The sequence below is a fragment of the Pararge aegeria genome, chromosome Z, assembly GCF_905163445.1.
Source record: "Pararge aegeria chromosome Z, ilParAegt1.1, whole genome shotgun sequence".
Classification (NCBI taxonomy): Eukaryota; Metazoa; Arthropoda; class Insecta; order Lepidoptera; family Nymphalidae; genus Pararge; species Pararge aegeria.
The window spans coordinates 13,255,100-13,277,438 of NC_053208.1; the positions used below are offsets into that span (position 1 = coordinate 13,255,100).

Consider the following 22,339-nt stretch of genomic DNA (forward strand, 5'->3'; position numbering starts at 1 on the left):
ACAAAGGGCAAATTGAGGATTGGTGGATTACACAGCCCTATGAGAACGTTATGTAGAACTCTTAGGCCAGCTCGTTTCCTCGCAATGTTTTCAGAACATTCGCCTTTTTCTGGCCATGGTTCTATTATGTACACGAGTCCTGCGTCCCCCAGGTTTATTTTTAAAACAACAGTTATTAATCTTTTCATTTAGAAGTTTTTAAATATTTTTCAACTCGTTAAGATTTCGTTGTAATTTATAAGTATGGAGTGGATTCATATATCCAACTTGTACACACTTACAGATTTTGACACACGCAACTTTTTTTTTGTGAACAGTTTCTAGGCCGCCAGCGTCGTCTTAAAGAAGGCGATGCAAATGAAGAGAAGTGGGGAGAAATCGACGAAACTCTTCATAAATTAGATCAAAAGCTCAAGGATTCCGGCCGACCAATTCTTGGTACTAAAAAGGTGAGTCAAACGGTTGCAAACTTTGCCTGCTTTGGCAGTCAATTTTTTATTATTTTGAGTGGATATAATCTGGGGATAATTTTTTAATCTCCTGCTAATGCTAACCATGCTGCAGATGCAATAATGGTCTGTGATATTACAGGTTGCTAACCTGGCTACGAAGTTCGTGAAAAAGGACGAGCCAGACGCTGAGAAGAAACACAATGAGCAGAAGAAAGAAGAGGTAAGAACTCTTGGAAGTTTTTTAGTAAAACGCATAGTTCTGCGTTAGGTTATTAACGTAAATTAGGGCCGATTTCACCAATACAGTTGCAACAAGGCACTAGCCAACGGGGCATCGAAAACAACATGGATGTTAACATAATCTACGTTTTATGACATACATTTGGCAGTCCATCAATAAATCAAGCCTCAGGCAAAAGACACACTCTCACATTACATTACTGTGTGGTTTAAAACAACCAAAACCTATTTGTTTTTTTTGTAATGTTTTTTTTTTTTAAATGTAATATCTACAAGGATGAAAAATAAAGAATAGTAGATGTATTGGTTTGCTTTAATTTTTTTTATTAGGTTCTTTCACGCTGCAACGTTCGCATTTATAACAATAGTAAACAATTAAGGAAGGGTACACGCGAATAATCTGCATGTTTTTATTTATATGTGCTCCTTTCAAGCAGCAACGCGCGCATTTATTTTAGTATGGGTGTAAGAAATAGTACTTATACACTAATAATTTAAATGGACAATGCTGCGAGTGTGTTTTTATTCGTTTGTCCATCTTTCACGCAGAACATTCGCAATTATTACATTACTATGGAAGCAGAGAACAGTACAATACACAGCGAGCCGCGAGCAAAGATTATAACTAAAATAATCAGCTATATATTAGTAGTTAATTAAAATTCAGCTTTCGTATGCTAGTGGTAAAAAAAACTCAAACGGTTGTCAATGAATTCGTTTGAAATTCTTACACAATATTTTTATGTTCATACAGGAATTATTGCGCACACTTTTTGTCTCTAAGCTCCCAGGGTAACGGGAATTAAAATTATATTGAGAAACAACCACATAATAACACGAGGCTCTGAGTTCAGTTCCCGAGTTGGTTAAAAATAGTTAATATTGATTTATTATGAAAATTAATCTTAATTTGCTATAGTCCGCGAAAAGCATGAGAATCTGTATGATGTAATTTATAATTTCTTCAATCCTAATACTCCATACCAAACAGATTTTCGGCAATGTAACCTCTACGGACGTTTCACTCCGAAACCGGAGCATCCTCAGGAGAAGTTGACTTTACAATGAATAATTGTTAAGTGAAACTTGTTTTATACCTTTTTACCCCTACCCCCCCTACGGAGGTGAAGTTGATAAGTTATCAACTTAACCTCTATTGAATACATTCAGAGGCACTAAGGAGGTGGTAGGGGCTAAGATAGATAAGGTAATAAATAGATAAATAAAAACATAAATTAATAAATTAATAATAATATTATATAAATAAATAACATTACTTTATTCAAAGTTAAAAGGGTACAAAAGGTCTCCGACCACCACATCGGAGGAAATCAGCGCTCCAGGAAGATGGAGTATTAAAAATATGAAAAGATGGAGTAATAAAAAAGATAGATAAGGTAGGGTAGGGGAATAAAAGTATAAAAGGCGACACATCTCCTGCTTTTCGCGGACTATTGCAAATTAAGCTTAATTTTCATAATATATCATGGATTTCCGCAAAGTAACGCCTGTTTCTATCCCATAGTCAATTTTGATTTAGAAATTCTCCTAACAGTCCTATTTACCGTTCAACATTAACTTAAAAGTTGCATAAATAGCTATTATATTATGTATCGATTGCAGTTGAAGAAGCCCTGGCGCAGCTCAGCTAGCGGCGGCGCACGCTGCGCGGCGTGCGGTTCGCGTGTCTTCGCAGCTGAGGGCGTGATGGCCGACGGCCTGCAGTTGCACCGTGCGTGCTTCCGGTGTGCGGTCTGCCACGCTGTTCTCAGACCTGGGTTGGTATTTACTATTTACAGTATTGGCAACCTGCGTACATACCTTAAAACCAAGTAGAGTTTCATCAATGTTCTTCCGGCTAATTAGCCCCAAGGAGGTTACTGATTAGTGCTTTAGATAAATCCCATAGGTAACGTGCACTTTTTTCAGTATTGGCATTGATAGCTTTGAGTTATCACCACCAGTGGTGTGCATAGAGGGTATGCAGAGGGCATGCAGATGATATACAATGAAGAAAATCTCCAGTACAAGTTATAAATACTTAAGGGGTAGGCTTTTAATAACTCTTACAATCCTTAAGTTTTTTATAACTCATACTGGAGATTTTCTTCATTTTATATCATCTGCATACCCACTGCATATCCTTTATGCACGCCACTGATCACCACATAATATTACTAAGGATTAATTATTTGTACTTAGCAACTACACCACGGAACGATTTGGAACACGATTAGTTTGTCTTCGACACTCCGGCACGACAGTTACCGACGCAAACGCGCTTGCCCCGACGGTGCCTGTACGCAGTGAAGCGCCTACGTCGACGCCTGAAAGGATCAGCCTAGAGCTGTCGGATGGAGGCGCACGCGAAATCGACGAAGACGAGTGGACTGATCGGAACTTTCTCGCCTCAGAGACGTCCGGCGCGGGCGGACTCAGGTATAAAACTTGATCTAAAGTAGTGGAATATATAAATTGGTATCATAAAATCAAATCACATCATAATTTTAATGTTTTACTAGCGTGCCCGTGACTTCTTCAGCGTTTACTTTCTGATTAGAACAAATTTTCGGTACGTTCGCTTACGCTTTGACAGTTGAAGGAGCTGTCAGATGAAGTGTGACAGAACGCGGAAAAAATATTTCTACGTTATGCTGCGTTTTTTTTGTAAGGTCGTAAGTATCTCAATAGGACCTCAGAGTTTGACCTTTCCGGTTATATCAAATTTCTCGCACAAAGGACCGTACATCCGACACTTTCTCCATGTTTCTTCATCAAATGCTAGATAAAGTTAGTTATTGTTAGTAATAGGTTTATTTTTTAACGGTTTTGCACGAGTAAATAAAAATTAGAAAATATATTTTTTTAAATGTAAGAAAACGAGTAGTTTGCTGTCGCTGGTTTTTTTGTAAACGTTATCAAGCTACTTTTCTCTAAAGCTTAAATCACAGCTTTCGTAAAAAAGGATTCTTCGACTTAGTTTGCAAATCAGACTCACACGAAAAACCCATTTTTCCGAGTTTAATGTGCTTAATATATATTCCTTACATGCCACTCACAAATATTATACTTTCTATTGGTAAAAGAATCTTCAACATCGGTTCACTAGACTTAGGAAATTACCCACTGCAATCTCACAAACTTTCATACCTCCTTGAAATAGTATAGATTTCTTAGTTTGTGGCAATCGTTTCCGATTGATTGACTTGTTAAGCATCTAAGCATCTTCCCAAAAAAAAGATAGTCAATCGTCCATAATATATCGTGCTAACATGAACCACTACACTTTACTTACAAATGCAATGACAAAACTCATTGCAAGATTTAGAAGTTATTTGCTGAAATATGGCAAAAGTATATATAACCTATTGGCGTAGTGAAAATTCATTCAACGTATTAAAAAAAATGATCATCATCATCATTCATATTTGTTTATTTCGGAGCGAAGCTATCGTGATAAATCTTTAGGGAAAATTAAGCAAACTGCTGGACGTCCCAGATGAATCATAAAGCATTTCTTCTTGCATATGAACCAACAAATGCGACTGATCGCAATAGCCTTTGCAAGTTCTTAAAGGAAGTTTTTAAAGGAATGATAAATACTGTCTCAAAGAATGACAGAAGTTAGCATAAATGTAATGCGGCCCCACTGTGCGGAATGCAGACCACTAAGTAAAGAAGGTACATCTGTTTATCTTTTATCTTCTACCTTATATTGCAAACTAGCTGTTGCCCGCTTTCTTCGTCCGTGTTTATCGCAGTTTTTTACAAATCTCGTGGGAACCAAAAAACAAGTTTATTGGTAGTTATGTTAGGATGTTAAGTAGGAACAAACAACACACTTTAGCCCTAATAATATTATATTGCATATTGTAAACAGTGACGAGGAGGAGTCGAGTTCGGACGAATATACAGACGCGGCAGAGAGCGACAATGATGCAGAGCATCGTCCCGAACCGCCCGTGGCTGGCCCGCAAGCCCCACATCCGTACCACATTTACTTTTCCGACGATTCCTTTGGATATGACGACTATTCTGACGATGGTAAGTTAACAGTGTATATTATTGCCTGTTCATACAAGTGCATCTAACACCGACACATTGATTTCCCGTTCTGAAAAGTGCATATAATACCAACACATTGAGTGAAAAAAAAATGAGCCTAAGAGCGTCTTGCCGGCTTTTCAAGAGGATAAGTATGCCGAACTGATGGTAGAGTCACCATATGAATGTATGAGATAACTTATTAAGTTGACATGACGAAATTAGTGGCATAACATTATATAATTAGTTTTTCATCACAATTGCTCGTAACGAACCTTATTACATCCCAATAAGGCTCATAATCCTAGATATTAAAGGGAAACATCTTTGTTATTCATGATTTTATCGAAACTATAACTCTCAAAAAGAAAAATAATCCCGATTTTGAAACATTCTTCATTGGTCTATTGATCATAGCGAGATGATAATCCCTATCACATCAGCCTATAGCCTTGCTCGATAAATGGGCTATCCAAAAAAGATTTTTCAATTTGGACCGGATTCCAAGTAAACAAAAAACTCTTCAGCTCTAGATATTAATACAGGATTACCGTACTTGTGATTTATTTATGATGACCCGATTTAGTTTCGTTTGTACCTCACTGCAACCTCACATGTATGAAGATGGACCACTTTTAATTTAGCCGTATAATACAGTTTTTTTAACCAACAAAGAGGCGGCTCAAAATAGTAGGTAAGTAGGCGGGTAATTTGTTCATTTCCATAAATGAACAAATATTTTTACCTTCTCAATTTTGATAAATGAACGTTTAATTTTATCAAATTATTCACAATTCATAACTTATTATATTTTAAACATGATTTAAATACGAAAATATATACTATGTTTAAAATATAGCTAGTCATTTTAGTACCTACTTGATAGTAATAAAAAGCGGTGATATCCTAGTGGTAAGGACGGCCTGCCTTTGAGTTTGATACCCTGCACGCATCTCTAACCTTTCTAAGTTATGTGCGTTTTAAGTGAACAATCAAGCAAGCAATAAACATCGCCTGCTTTAACGTTGAAAGAAAGAAGAAACCTGCATGCATTAGAGTTTTATATAATGTTCTCAAAGGTGTGTGTAGTCTACCAATCCGGACTCGGTCAGCGTGGTTGACGACGGCCTTAATAATTACGCATTGCGTCCGTCGTAATTCCAGGAGCGGAGTCATCAGGGAACGAGTCTTGCTCCCGGATGCGAGCGGCCCGGGAGGCGCGGCGGCGGGAGGTGCCGGCGGAGGCCAGACCGCCCACTGACAGCAGCGAGGTACCGCGCTGCGTCATCGTCTAGCCGCAATGCGCGTGCGCGACCGCGCGCCGCCGCCGGTCGCGCAGGGAGGTGCGCCCCGGAAAACCTTTCGCACCACGCCGCCATAAACGCCCTGACCTTACCATTTACAAGCTTTTCACATATCTATTACTTTCTATGCACGGTTACTTTTTGTTCGTCTTACAACGGCGACCCGGTTAGTGCCTTTTGTTGCGTTGCGTTGCGTTGTTGCTGTGTCGTTTTCCATATATTTTAAATGGTATGTCACATTGCAGGTGTGGCTACAATGCGTTCATTCGTTGCAAGACGCAATACAACGCACTATTGCATACCCCTTAATGTACAACTTTACACCGCACACTTTGCAATAGCGCAACATATCCGCAAGTTATCAGAGCAGATTTCTACTCACGAGTAGAAATCTTATTTTGAAGGAGTTTTTGACGGTGTTTATAAATACATACTTATAAATTACATCGAACAAGTTAAAGGTCGCGGATTAAAACAAATGGAGCTCAAAGTTTTGGGCTCATTACTCCGATTGTTGACCACTGACTATTTCGGCGATTGAAGAAAGCTAGTGAAAAAAAAAATCGCATTGACACTTACATCGATTAACTGTTTCAAAACGGTATTAAATGTTTAATTATTACTATTTGTAGTCAACTGTACATATTTTGTATATTGCCTGAAGCTAGTTTAGATCAGACAAATAGAAGAGGTCGCCGATGTGAGACGATAAAAAAACTGCTGTAAACGTACCTTTTCTTCTCTATCATAATATAAAATTCTGTAAGGCAAACTGCCTGTTTTCGTGCGTGTATCAAGCCAACACCACTGTACTTTTTGAGACGGTAGTTTCCAATTCCGAATGCATAAATATTCACATTCAAATTATCACATAGGAACATTTTTTAGCCACTAACTATTAAGGGCAGCTAGTTTGGGGTTCAATTCGAGCTATATTCAATTATTGCAGTATGTTAATCTGACTTACAACTTTTAAACCCTGAGATTACCGCCTCAATGAGTTCACCAGCTTGCGAAATCGCGAATGAATTCGTTTCTCAACCATTATTTTAAAAGATTCCCCCTAGTGTTTTGAACATAACAAATTTACAAAGTAACAAAGTGTATAATATCATCAGGTATATTTTAGTACAACTGTCCACACGCATCAATCAGCAGTCATACGACGCATGCGTACGCTTGAAAACAATAACTTACAAAAATGGCGGCGGCGAAAGGTAAGAGTGTAGTTGCCCACACTAACTTCCGTCGTAGGGATTGTCTGTATAATTACGTCATGAACTTTCTTAATTCATAATATTTTAGCAAGCTTTTATTCAACTTGTTTCGTGGGTATGACTGTCCTTGCAGTACCAAAAAATTATGATCCATTTTTCAAGCCATAATTCTTCAGAATTTGTCAAACCTAAGTAAAAGCCCCACTGCTAAGTCTATTAAAAAATAATTAGTTTGTTGATAGAGTTTGAAGGCATTCATAGGATCTACGCAGTAGTTAACGTAGAACGAGTGTAAATAGAATGTTTAAGTGTTAATATAATGCGGCCATCAATAAAAGCTTGTTTTTATAATGTTTAAATGAACGATCTCATTTCTTTTCCTAAATATTTTCAATTATGACGTAATTTGCAGCTGTTCCCTATAATTTTCAGTTCTGTAAATGTGGTTTTGCTTTTATATTTGCGATTTTTGGTCATACAAACATCAACTGATGTAAAAATAATGAAATAGGCTGGTTATGACTCATGACATACAGTATTATTTGAGGTATCGTATTAAATAATGATTATTTATTCGATAACCGAATGTTTTATAGTACTAATTAATTAATAATAATTTTATCAATGCACATAGTCTCATTAAATTGTTTTTTTTTTATTTAATTGAGGTCCTAACAGATTTAAATTTATCACATGATTTTTTGTGTAATATTTTTAATTGCATCAATATTTTTGATAAAATAGAAACACGAACAACGTGATAACGGTATCTGCAAGCTATGCTTATATATATATATATAGCAGGCAGCTATGCTTATATATATATATATATATAATTGCTAGCCTAATGATTTATTTCGCCTATTAAAGAATATGACAAGTTTTAAATGTTTATTATTCTTAGGCTCTGTTTTAAATCCTCAAATAATAACTATTAAAGTTATCAATATATACATATATACGTAAAAATTAAATTAACAACAATTTTCATGATTATCATCTTTGTAGCCTGTTAAATATTGTTTATGTGTAAATTTGTTTTAAGTATATGTTATGTTTTTTTTTGTTTGCATTTTACTAACATTACCGCTATAGTATAAACTCTATTGCAAAAACAAGGGGCGCCAAAACGTAGAAGAAGCTTAGTGGTATCCAACTTTATGAGTGAACAGTCAACAGGCACCGGAAACAATATGAACTGTTGTGTAAGCAGTTTAGCCATTGCACAATGCTTTTATTTTTCGTATATTTTGTATAAAGAAATGTTGGGACAAGTAAGCAGGCGATCTATTTTCTGTTATGCAGCGTGACTAAAGATAAATTTAGTTTTTATAGAAATCTTGAACTGTCCCCACCCACCTATAAAAAAATTAATAACCCTGAGTTAACAACAAAGATCTTATATTTAACAAAAAGGTATAGTCGGTGGCCTTTATAGGGTTCATATACGGTCGCTTTCAAACAATGCCAATTGTTACCTTTAAGTGGGTAAGAGGCCACCGAATCAGGCCTTTTTTGAAATTAAAAGCACTAATATAAATTTTCCACGACCAGACCAAATAAATTTACACAGTATTGCTCGTATCTTAGTAGTCTAATTTCCTTAAATTTATATTCTTATTATAATTATCAGAATAACAAAATGCCTGTTTTTATGCAAATGAGTTTAAGTATGTATATTTTATTGTCAGTGAAAACATTTACTACATGTTAATTTATTTCTTGCTTATAAGGAAGACAGGAAGTTAGTGTGGAAAATTCTCTAAGCGCACCTGTATCCAATGCGCCTTAATTTATTTGCGTATTCAATAATTATTACGTAAAAATTACAGTTTTTCGGCTATTCTACCATACAAAATTAAGTTTAAAATAATATTTGAACTTTTTTTATGTATCTATTTATTTCTGTTATATATATGTTTTCAAACTTAATAAGAAAGCGATTAACTGAATAATCTTAATCTTTTCTGGCAGTTCTATGTCTTGAGGTAATCATCTTTTGGTAGCACAGATTCGCCTGACTGTCTAATTTTGGAATAATTATGGTGAATATTTTCTTTAAGTCATTTACTTGAATGCCTAAAACAGGTGGAGTCGGAAGACGAAAGTGAAAGCAGCGAGGAGGAAATTTCTTCGGCGACGGAAGTGTCAACGGACAGCGAGTTCGCTCGCGAGGAATGCGCACCGGCCCCTTCCCCGCCCGCCATCCTTGTTACGGAAGCTCCGCCACCCGCGCCTCCACCCCACCAGGACTACCCGCTGATAAGAACGCGGTCCGCCGGCGGCATAGCAACCAAACGGGCATTGGAGTTAAAAAGAAAATATCTATTAGGAGAACCTTCCCCGCCAGTTGTAAGAAAATCAGATTCCACTTCGCAGCTCGACACCAAGCTAGAAGCTTTCCGGTCTACCATCACAGAGTTTCAAAAACTATTACACCCCGCACCCGCACAGACACAAAAGCCTGTCGTAACATTTCAGTTGACAACAGAGGAAAAAAAGCCTATGCCTGATATCATACAAAACCTTTGTAGTGACGCACCAGTAGATTTACTCACAAAAGGAGACTCCCCACTTTGTAAAAGCGATTGGAGAGAAGCTCCAAAACAGGAACAAAAGGAGCAAGAGATAGAATCCGATTCGCTCTCTGAAGAGGATTCGTCTGATACACAAACATTACCGAATCAATCTGTGCCCCGTCTTGAAGTTCACGATGAAGTCGGGGAGCTTGTACAATTGGACAGTTTAATGATCATTAGCAGTAGTGCCGAAGATAATGAGAAAGAATCAGGTACGGCAACTGCGACGGGTCCTACAATATTAGCAGCTGAATCAGAATCTTCAGACTCCTGTAGAGATGCGACTACATTAGCTTTAACTGAGACAGAATTATCTGATTGGGCAGCTGAGAGTGGCGTTTTAGATGACTGTGCCTTTGATGAAAAGGATGACAGAAAGAGAAGCAAAAATCCAAGAAGTCTCAGTGGACCTAAATTAGTTCATGATACTAAAAATATATCAGCAATTGCATCACATGTATGCGGTAAAACTAGTCCAGTAGAGGCTATTGTGTTTTCTAACGCACTCGATCACTTTGAATTTGTTGACGAGGGGGACCAAGATCCTTCCATTGAAACTCCGGTAACTCCTCGCAACCAAGGTTACATGGAATTAGTGGATGAAGACTATGACCACTTTTCTCCTAATAAAGATAGGTCCATGAATTTCATAGAAAGAAGTTTTTCAGAAACCACTGTAAAGCCTTATGAAATGGAGGAAAATGTGGGCTACGATGCGTCTGAAGAAATTAAATATATAGATGACCAGGATTCCAAAACCGAGAGTTTACCTAAAGTTGAAAATTTAATTTATTCGCTTACACAAACTGTGATTAGTGAACCTATACAAAAATCTAATGAAAAAAGTGATAATAAAAACTGTTCAATGATTGAAATTTCTCAAACTAATTCTAAAACTACCAATAAATATAACTTCCATAATAGTGATTCTAATAAAGATACTGGTAGTGTTTCTTATAAATCCCAGTCAATAGAAAATATTGATACCGAAATTATAAAGGAGAAACCAATAATAAATGAATCAAAAAGTGAAATTTCCCTAGATGACATTTCACCACCACTAGCATCCGAGAAATTGAATTCACAAAGCAGTATTACTTACAATTTAAGCAAACCATTTACGAATCCATGCAGTATTAGAATTTATGCACCGGCCATTTGTAGGTCTGCCAGTGAAACTTTTAATTTAAACATCCGGATTGCGGCCGTTCCAACGCTTAACATTAACCGGAGCCCATCGTACCATTTGAGTTCGGATTCGATGACACCAAGGAGTCCAACGCCTGAACGTGAAACAATAGAAAAAGTACAAGAGTTGAAGAAGGAGAGAGATGAACAAACAGAGGTAGTGAGAAGATTAGTGCTAGAGAGGTTAGGGAGCGGACAGCGAGCGAGCAGGAAGTCGTCGCGTCGGAATAGGGTTCGTCCATCGAGCAGCCTTCCGCCACCTGTGCCGCCACCTCCCGCACCGCCATCCCCCTCTCCGCCTCCACCGCCACGCCCCGCGCCCCCGCCTCCTCTTATGCCTCTGCCTGTTACGCCCTCATTCTCTGACCCCGACCTTACTCAACAAAGAAGGCGGAAAGGTATTATGAGGAGCATTTCGAATTACTTTAACAGGCGGCTCGGACCTCGGCAAAAGGTAATTATTATTTGATCAACATATAGTTTGATCTTTGTATGTACAAATTGGTGAATTTGACAAATTGGGAATTTATTCTCTCTCTCTTTGTCCACAATGAAATCATCGTGCACAATTATTAATATTCAACATTCATAATGGCACGCATTGCATTTACATAAATCAATGTTTGTCGTACTAATAATTTTTCATCAATTAATTACGATCATATGACACGACACATATATATGAAATGTGAATACTGTACATAAAGGTGGTTGTATAGTATAGTTGGGCGGGTGTCCATGTTATGGCAAAACAAATTTAGTGGCTCAGAAGAATACGACGCAATAATCAAAAAGTAATGGACACCTATCGTAGACTAACACTAGTTAAATTTTCAGTGTGTCTCGGAGCCGGACCTGACGACGCACGTAAGCAAAGCATATCAAATACAGTATCGTGAACTCGTGAGTCGCATGCTGTGTCCATCTCTCTCGCACCCATCATCCGCTAACTGTACGTTGTCTTGTCTCGCTCAGTCACACTGTTTCGTGTTGCTTGTGTACAACCTTATCGTTTTCTCTTCGACATTGGATCATGGACTATTTTTAAATAAATAGCAGACATGCAGGACTTCATCGAAAATGTGAATTTCGTTAAATTTAGTGCTTGCATGGTAGGCTTTGTGTCAAATAGGCGACGATTCTTTAAGCTTTTCTGACGTTAATTTCCTTTTAGAAGATTACTAGTAGCCAATGCCAACCGTATAACCGTATTCCGTAGATATTTTTAACCTATTCTGACATCAACTTCCTTTTAGAAGATTACTAGAAGCCAATGCCAACCGTGTAATTATTACATTGCGATCATCGATTAACATTTATTCTTGTTTTCTTAATCTCTCTCTGCTTAAACCTGAAGATGCATGCATGTTAAAAGAATACTTTAGGTACATGCTAAACTTTAATGATTCAAAATTTAAAAGACTTTTGAACTTTGCAAAAGAGAACTATATGACGATGATTGTTTTTTACGTTGGTTACATACATTTTCGACTAATCTGTTAATTGTGAGTAACAAAAACTTAAACCGAAGAGTAGTCCTAACTGTAATATAAAATTTGGGACTTAGCTTGAGAAATTCTCATGTTTTTTTATTGGTACGATTCCGTAATGATATTCAAAGTAAAAAAATAATCCGATTAAAATGTCGAAATTTTCAATCTACATTTCCGTAGCCCTTTGGCATGCTGGTACTTATAAAATCTTCGCGATTATATTCAAAATAAAGTCTGGCAAGTGTCCCTACTGTATCTATATAATTACTCTTAAATAAATAGCTAGGAGGTATTTTATACTATAACAATGACTACATAAGGTTCTCATTGGTTTTTTGTTAAACTACATTTACTTTTAACAATCGTACTGTCGTTAATGAAATGAAGAAAGTATCTTGGTTGAAACGCAGATTATTATTAATTCCACAGAACAAAAAAAAAATTAGGGGTCTGTATACAGATCTTACAGTCATAAATAACTCAAAACAATTTTTTTTTATGTCAGTGTTTAGTTACGTAACATACGTATGTAGCGATTGACTAAGCTGTACTTTTATTTTCATCTCCGTAATTATTATTCAATATGCCTATTATGATATTGAATACATTCACCTTGAATTCAACTCAACTCAAACAAAAAATGATAACTTTCATAGGCGCTACTGATGCAATGAAACATCACAGAAAAATTCTAAATTATTCCCAAAATGAACAAGAAAAAAAACATAAATTCCTATTGATCCAATGTTATGATATATTATTTTCGTAGTCTCTGCTTATCGTCAAAAAGGCTGTTTCGAGAATATTTGTATTTATTTTAGCTTTTTCTTTATTCAATCCTGCCATCGACATTCTGCATCAGCTATGAACCGATATAAAGGTTTTTTAAATATGCATGTGTTTATCGCTTTTTTTTGTACAACTTTTACTATTTACTGCTTGTGTTCTTGCAATATTTGGTTCTATGCTATTTTTTGTTTACAATAGTCAATCATTTTTACCAGTCACATAGTTGATAGATATTTCACTGCAACATATGCAAACGCATAATATAAGCAATGTTTCGGGAAGGATTCATTATCTACCAATTTGCGACGTAAAATAATATTAATTTGTTTACTATGTACATTTAGTCCCTTTTGATACTTCTATAGTCGTAAAAATTTAATAGGCCCGTTTTGACATTTGTGCAAGACCATGGAATGTAACTTGGAACAAAACTGAAAGAAACAATAAAATAAAAATCAATTACATAGTGTTTTAAAAAATACGTAAATTTTTTTGGGACGTTAAATAATATGAAAGAATATATCGTGAGTATTCTTTTTGCGCTTACTTTATAGTAGCATGCAATTTATAATTGTTGCGAAACGTTTCGAAAACAGTTACGTTCTCAGTCTTTTTTTTTATTCTAGAGCTGTAACCATTTTTTTTACTGAATATCGAAAGCCGCCGCGCTTGGTTCTCAAAGCCGCAAATAAAATTTTGAATTGACGACACTGGGTTCTAAATAATGAGTCTGAGTTGATGTATCTGACCAAGCGGCACATGACTGAAGCGTTCCCGCGCGCACTGCGCAGTTTTTCGTTCCCCATCTTGTAAAGTTGACTGTGCGCTCGTTTAAGTTTGATATATACTGCTTACTATTACGTTAACTTTTGCTCTTCTACTTTGGATATTGATTTAAACATAGTGATTTGACTCGATTTTTGTGTTTGTTGTTATATAGTACGAACTCTGTTTCCACATGTTGAAAAGTGGACATATAATCAACAGCCAGTCACGCGAATTGGTTGTGAAGTTAAAGGAATACTTTGAACGAACGAATACTTTACAATACATTATCATATCAATCAAGTACTGATACAAACTTGAATTTATTTAGCGTGAGTATCAAGTACCGAGTCTTATGGTTCCATAACTAGTTAGGTCGCGATGACAAAAGTCAAAACGGGCCTATTACTTTTTTACGACTATAGTACTATGGGCAGAATAGTAAAAGGTTAAAAAACAGATAAGTGAAGCCGTGAAGAAGTGAAGTGGTGTGTAAAATCCTTTAGAGTTGTAGAAAAAAACACAATTGAATTACCATCATTCACGTTAATATAAATTTCTTGCCTCGTTGATCTAGTGGTTAGCTTCTTCGGCTACCGATCAAGAGGTCGCGGTTTCGAGTCGCAGAACGTTTTATAGGTTTATAGTCATAGTTTTTTTGGATTTTCAGCCCAGTCAAAAAATTGTCGATGTCCCAATCTGACTCTGACAGCACATTAAGTCGTCGTTCTCGGTTATTATCACTAACGTTCTAATAATATCGTAATCTTTATCGAACAAGCAGCGCAGCGCGTCTAGTCTAGGCTATTAGTCTTTTATCAGAGAGTTCTTTACCAAGTAGTGGGATTTAAATAGGCTGATTTGAATGGTTATGTACCATGAGTATAATGTGTTGATAGCCTAGTGCGTGAGACTCCGACCTTCTTTTCGGGGTATCGAGTATCAAAAGGATCGACCCCAACACATCTCTTAACTTTGTGCTAAATGCGTTCAAGTAATGAAGTATCACTTGCCTGAAAGGTTCCTTCACCTTTCAGGCAAGTGATACTTCATGAACATCGTGAGGAAACCTGTTTACCTACGAGTTGTCCAAAATGTTCTCAGAGGCGTGTGAAGTCTACCAATCCGCACTTGGTTAGCGTGGTGCTACTACGTTATGCTACGTGCGGCTACGTCGTTAACTCTTCACATCCTGAGAGGACACTCGATTGTTGTGACTGAAGCCAAAACTGTATTTTTTTCCATTTTTGTCTGTCTGTCTGTATCTTGGCCACCATACATTTTTAAGAGAGTTCTTTCATTTTCTGTGATATTTCGAAAGGGGGCGGGGAGCTGACTTCCCCCGAGCTGAACCCCCTTCCCTATCTGGGTACGTGTGCCTTGTATTGAGTCGGCAAGCGTTGTTAATGGTGAGTACAATGCATTAAACGAGTTCGTTTATAGCACGAGACGCAGCAAACTCGTCATGCTGAGGCACACAAGTCTACGGGGGCCTTGCAACAGGCACCGCCTGTTCCACCTCCCCCCGCTTGCTACACTCCACCAGTCTCCAGTTCACCACCTCCGCGGCGGCCCGGTTTGTTATATACTAATTATTGTTGTTAAAATGTCACCCTCACATTATATACATACACACTAAGTTCTTCAAATAGTAAATTAATAATATGCTAGATATTATGCAGTCCCATACAACGTCTAGCTGGAAGTGACCGGTTTATGTTCTTACCGAATATAACTATAAATATCTTCTTTCCACGAAGATATTCCGTCAGCTTCTACGAACGTTAAGCAAACCGTGGCATGACTAGAAACCAAACGAGAATAGGTTTTTTCGAGTATAACATATTAGGGGCAATTTTCGACGAACAGTGTATTATTGTTGTAATTTGTTCTTTAACAAAAGCTAATTAGTGTTGCGGCTCTCAAATCATTATTCATAATAATTAATACTAACAAAAAAATCCAACAAAGTATAACATTTTTTGAAAATTAATTAAATTAATCCAATGTGTTACATATAGTTTTATTTAGATGATGATAAGCAGCGAAAGATAGCAGTTCAATGAGATTTTTTTAAATATTAGAGCAGATAATTAAGTTAGTAAGATTTACTTTGTATCGCTCAATTTGTTTTAAATCATTTATTTAATAATTAATTCATAAATATATAAAAAAAAACATTAATTTCATTTAGATTTTCATTTACTTTATAAGCACTTTTGAAACGTTATGTCTGTTTGTCTTGTTTGTACTCTACTAGAACGACTAAATAAATCAGGATATTATTAAATGTAATAAAATATTATTAAAACATAGAAATAGTCATTTGCTTAGCTACTGGTTACGTCATACTGTACCATTTCGCAAATGTATTCAGGCTGGACAGTTAATATTCTTTTACTTTTCTTTTCTACTTTTAGCAAAACCTCATATTATGAATTGCATTCTTCGTTACTAGGCATTCTTTATAATCCTTCGTGTATTTCATATCATTTTTTAGCTTCTCAATTGCTATATCAATTTATTTTACAACCTAGCGATTGAATACTTGCTGCATGCGAGAAGTGCACGTTTTATAAATGTGTTTGTTCCATACTGGAGGCGTCAGTTATGCTGTCATATCCAATTTAATATATAAAATACTTCATTGCTTGTGGATAATTACATTTGCATGTAAAAGGCAGTATTTGGCTGTGTATCATTATTTTCATTACATACAATAACAACTGGACCCATCCGTCCATTTTCGCAATAAATAATTTGAATTTTTCAATTCGTAAGCTAGTAATGCTATTTTAAGTTTTATTAGTGCAACTTATTATCAGCGAAGTTCTAAACAGTGTGTCTGACGTTGTAAACCGTCATGGAATGGACGGAAGGTGTGAAAAAACACTCGTGAAAGAAGCTGAACTTATTAACAAAAAATTAAACAAACTGTAACTACTTTGCCTAATTTAGGATGATAATTTGGTCAGCTGAGAGTAGGGATGAGGTATTTTATAATATCTATGAATTCCGATATACATACTACTTATTTCCTTTGTTTGGCGTAACGTTTACCGTTCACGTATCGCACGCATCGGAATCTCTCAAGAAGGATATTTTTTGTCGTAGCGTGAGGTTATACTGCCTTAATTGATACTACCAATCCAAAAAAAAAAATCGAACGCGAAACAACATTTTCTGAGATTAGCGCGTTCAACCAAACAAACTCAAAAGCTTGATAATATTTCAACTATGCCTATCTAAAAAAAACTTCGTTGTGCGGATTTTGATAGATGCGGCAAAAATAGCGATGCTATCCTGCAGGAGTTTTATGCTTTTCCTGGATAAAAAGAAGCCTATGAGCTATTCCAAGATGGTACGCATGTATTCGATCGTTGTCCCATATGCCTTGCGACGTATCTGTGAAGAGTTATGTCCTTAATCTCCGACAATATTCATCAGATCTTCATTAAAATTAGACCATACATGCTTAATCGTATACACTTTGAAATAAAAAAAAAATATTTATAAATTATAATAATTATAATCGATTCAAATTTAACGGAGGTAACTCCCGGTATTTCCCGGAGGAAACTTATTGTTTATCGGGATGAAAGTATCATATATGTTCACCCGGAATAACTGCTACAACTATACCAAATTTTAATAAAAATCTGTTTTGGACTCGGTATCGATAATAAAGCTTCCCCCGGTCAACATTTTAAAAATATATTAAATGTACAGAAATCTTCCAATTACAGATTTATTATAAGTATTTATTATATTTATTTATTATATTTTATAGAATACGAAACTTTACATGCGTACCTGCCAAAATAATCATCCTAAATTAGACTAAGCATATGGTATCGTTAACAAAATTGATGTAATATTTTTCGTATTACTTTAATTATTTATTATAATAATTACAAAAAAAGAAGATAATACGCGGGGGCGCAGCAGGGTCTTGATGGCATCAATGAGTGTCATGCCGTTTGCTGTGATGCCATATTTTAATATCAAGGCGCGCATATACATTTTCTCATCAAAAATGTTCTTATAAAAGCTGGGACGCACTCTTAGAAGTTCGCTGACGCCATGCTTTGACATGTCATAACTCATTAACAAGGAGCCGCCTCTGAGGGGAGAGAGGGTCAACGCGCGGGGGACGAGGACGAGCGGGATGCAATGCAGTTATGGTTCGAGGCTCGATGGGCGCGACTGGTAGCGCAGAGACGCGCGCGCGATGAGAGCCGCGACGAACCGGGTGCGCGACGACTTGCCCGTCTTCAGAGACGACTCTCTCGCCCCTTATCTGGTAATTAGCACGGTCTAGCAAATCAAACTTACGTTTTAGGTCTGTTCTCGAGCAAACAGTCTTGAGCATTTAGGATTATTTTATACAGAACGGAAAACTCCCAGCGAACGATCGAGCTTTCCTTGGCCGCCAGTTACGAATCGCACGACCAGTCGCGTCGATATTCATTCAAGTTTTTAGTCTGGGTTATGGTGATATTTTCAATGCAACTTATGGAAAAACTGAACTATTGGGGAAAAAAGTCTTGACTCGTTCAACAGTTGTACAAATGAGAATTAAGGAATTGCTCGTGCATTTTTCCGTTTTGTCTGAACTGACTCTTATTCCCTAGATCTCGTATGTACCTATGACTGCCTAATTGATGATATTGTGGCATGGAATTATGTATCAGAATCATTTACTCATCAACAATCAACATAGAAAGTAAGTAATGCAATGATAACATTATATTGTAATATGTCTTTTAGGTTTACAACTAATATATAGATAAAAACAGCTAGCGCATCAGACACACCTCATCCATTATAAAATAAGTAACTATGATGCAAAAGAACATTAATTTACCCATGCTTTTGTTTGCCGTTGTGCTTATGTCACATTTTCATTGCTGCTACGTTCATACGTATTTTTTACATACACAATTTAGATGTTATAAGAAACATAGCCTAACATTCATATCAACCTCACTTTAGCATAGAAAGAGAGCGGCGTATACATACGCTCAATACATAGCTATACAATTAGGCAATGTCTCGCAATGCGTGCATTGTTAATAAAAATACACTTCAAGCACGTGCTACACACAATTTTTTTCCGACCGTTGAAAGAATGTGCACCTGAAAGAATGTGATTTTTTTTTTTTATTTAATTTTATTGTTTTATTTTTCCTTTTATTGTTATGCTTATAGTTGATGTAAATTTAATCTATATTAACTATAAAATAATTGTTACATTAACTATATAATATGCATAAATTATTTAAAAAAAAGTTTAAATAATGATATAATAGACAATGGTTTCTATTGATTCGTCAATAGTGCAAATAATAATAACTAAAAGTAGTTTAATCGTAAACCCGGTTTCATAGTTCATTCTATTATTACATGTCGGGAACGCATTCTTTTGATATTTGAGATTCTATTATATTATATCTGATTGTAAAACTATATATCTACAGCGGAGCAGCAGGCAGCGACTGTGGCTGAGCTTGTACAAGTTTCTGCACAACGTGATGCACATCAAGCCCTTATAGCGGCCGATAGGTATATCACATTTTAATTATATTGCTTAATTATAAGGTGGTTTGCAAAAACTAATAATATTTGTAGTTATTCTTCAACATGGAAGTACGAATACGACTTAAAAATCGATGAACGTACGAAAAAAGCGTGACTCACTGTCACGTTCTGTCTGAGCTGAGCGTGCAAACGAAAAAGCGATAGAGAGGCACGATCGGCCCAAGCGTTTGGCTTGCGAAGCATCTATCGTCGACGTTATCACCTAAATTTATCGTCTGTAATCCGATTTACAGGCGACCAATTTATATAAAGGATTAAATTGGAAAATATCTGATTTCAAAAGCTTAATTAAATCAAATTCGTCGACTCATGGGTCGACGGCCCGTTTCCTTTTGGGATCTAGTTTTAGAAGAAGTTTAAAAATGGATTTGACTGGTTTTTGGTTTCTGAAATCGAATTATTAAAATAATCGAATCTATTTAAATTAGCCTAAGTTTTGTAAGTAGTTTTTGAATTTGAAGACTGTCAACTACATACCAGTAACATTGTTCACATTATAGTAACATTAATATAATATGCTTGTTACTATTAAAGGGAAGGTCTAATCAAATACCTAGTACATAAATAATGGAAACATTTTTAGTCAACTGTGCTTTTTAAATTACTTCTTACCAGAACCTGTCTATTTCCAAATTTAATGTGTTGTTTCTATTCTCAATTCTCAGTCTATATCCAAATTTATTTCGTTTATCTAAACCGAACTTGACCAGGCGTGCTATTCACATTTAATGCCCGTTTTCAGTTAACCTAGGAATCGCCTAAATCGAATTGCAAATTGTTGATTCACCAATTCTTAGGTGATAACTATTGGCCAATAATAGATATATGCCTAGCAATATGCTTAGATCAGGCCCTACTTATTAAGGCATTATCTTGTTCGAAGTTAGTGAAAGCGGGCATACGCGTCAAATTTTTAAAAATAAATTTTTCTTCCGCAGAAGGCGATACACCGCGAGTAATGGAGTGGGGCATTAAAATATAATGATACTTTATATAAATAAATATGCTAGATCTCGTGCAAGATGTTGTGGTTACGCAAATTTTTCATTTTGCTGAAAAATATTCCCGTGTCACTTCTTCGATAAGGTACAATGACAAGATAACCAAAGCAAATATTCAAATGATGTTATCGATATATTATATTATTTCGTCTAGTGTATTTATTGTATTGTATAACATTGGTTGGAGATAATATCAATACAAACAAAGTTAACATGTGAAATTGTGCAAGTACTTAATCACGTTTTAAACTACGATAACGAAATAGAAGAAATACCTATAGCACCACTATATGCACAGGTATTACAGACGTCTCTTTTGGCACATTTGCTAGTTACATGTGTATTAATATAATAGTCGTAACTCGGTAAGCTTTTTACCGAACAATGAAAATATTTAACGCAATTCTAATACAGTTCATTAGGTTCATCAGCCGAAAGACAAAATTTCCATTATTCAAATAGAAGAACGAGATTATTTTATTAAGTTATTACCAATTTTGACATTTCCATTATACATATATCGTATTTTCGATATGAAAGTTATAAATATGGAATGTTGCAATATTCAGTGACATTCGAATCGTTGTGTTACTTGTTCATCTCAGGCGTGCTAATAAAAAGGCGTATTTTTGGCGTTCGGTAAAACTGAGTTTCATTTGCACTTTACTCGTACAAAAGAAACGAGTAAGACACGACGCGAAGGTAGAGATACTTTTACAAATGCAGGACAAGTCTAAAACTCAGTTCTAGCAACAAGTCAAAAATTTGCCCTTTCCATTAGCACGGCAGATATATATTCAATACAAAGTATCGAATTTTAATAAACTGATGAGATGCTTTAATCAAATTTAATAAAATCATGTGGTAAGAAGTTACTACAGTTTAACATACTTATGTAGTAGACGTGCCTTTTTAATGGATCATTAAACATTTGGTTGTACGTTTTGTTGTCAACTAATATTAAGCATTAGATATACTACAATCTTAATGTTATTTTAAGCAAACAAAAATAACAAAATGGTAGAAAGTGAGGCTGTGAGACAAGAAAAACTTAAAAAGGTTCATGTTACAAAGTTTTAATTACCAGTGTTCATTAGGAGGTTGCAATACGCGTATTATTATTTAGGTTTAAATAAATATGAGCGTTAGTTAAGCTATTTTATCATTTTGTTATTGTTAAGGTCAGCTTCTGAAGTAGTTTCAATGTATAAAGGAAGCAGAAGGCAAACATCCATTATAAGGCTTAAGAACATTTATTTAATCTGAAAATTATGTTAAACGCCATTTTTTGCTGCAATCTGCGTCATCTTCTGTATTAAAAAATAATGTCTGTGGTAATGGTAAAATTAAAGCTTTTACTGAATGATGAAATGTGAAATGTACAATAAGAGGGGAGAATCGTGGATTGGAAGATTGTATCAAAGTCCTATGGTTTTAAAGTTGAAATAGAACTTTATTCTGTACCGTTTTATGTAAATTAAATCTTAAAACGTCTATTAAAATAATCCACAGGTTTGTACTTATTAATAAGGGATAAAAGTATAAACTCTTTTGAATATTTTAACGCAATGTACCTCAATTTGTACTCTAGCCGCTATCCACAATAGGCATGATTACAGTAACATATAGTGCCTAAAATAATGTATTTATCTGTGGGTGTATGATT

The 22,339-nt window shown here is 35.7% G+C and overlaps 1 protein-coding gene across 6 annotated transcripts in view; it reads left to right on the forward strand.

Annotated features, from left to right (window-relative positions):
* LOC120635956 (F-actin-monooxygenase Mical) overlaps positions 1 to 20,846 on the forward strand; it is a 62,698-nt gene extending 41,852 nt beyond the window's left edge. For 3 of the 6 annotated variants that reach the window (XM_039907160.1, XM_039907159.1, XM_039907164.1), the window contains exons 16-27: positions 318 to 449; positions 592 to 672; positions 2,316 to 2,470; positions 2,895 to 3,131; positions 4,573 to 4,736; positions 5,901 to 6,007; positions 9,346 to 11,478; positions 11,862 to 11,891; positions 15,515 to 15,647; positions 18,186 to 18,374; positions 19,552 to 19,636; positions 20,611 to 20,846. In XM_039907160.1, the coding sequence (XP_039763094.1) occupies positions 318 to 449; positions 592 to 672; positions 2,316 to 2,470; positions 2,895 to 3,131; positions 4,573 to 4,736; positions 5,901 to 6,007; positions 9,346 to 11,478; positions 11,862 to 11,891; positions 15,515 to 15,647; positions 18,186 to 18,374; positions 19,552 to 19,636; positions 20,611 to 20,647 (3,483 nt within the window). In that variant the 3' untranslated portion in view covers positions 20,648 to 20,846. The remainder of the gene's footprint in view (positions 1 to 317; positions 450 to 591; positions 673 to 2,315; positions 2,471 to 2,894; positions 3,132 to 4,572; positions 4,737 to 5,900; positions 6,008 to 9,345; positions 11,479 to 11,861; positions 11,892 to 15,514; positions 15,648 to 18,185; positions 18,375 to 19,551; positions 19,637 to 20,610) is intronic. The other 3 variants (XM_039907162.1, XM_039907161.1, XM_039907163.1) reach the window with 3 other exon arrangements.
* The last annotated feature ends 1,493 nt before the right edge of the window (positions 20,847 to 22,339 follow it).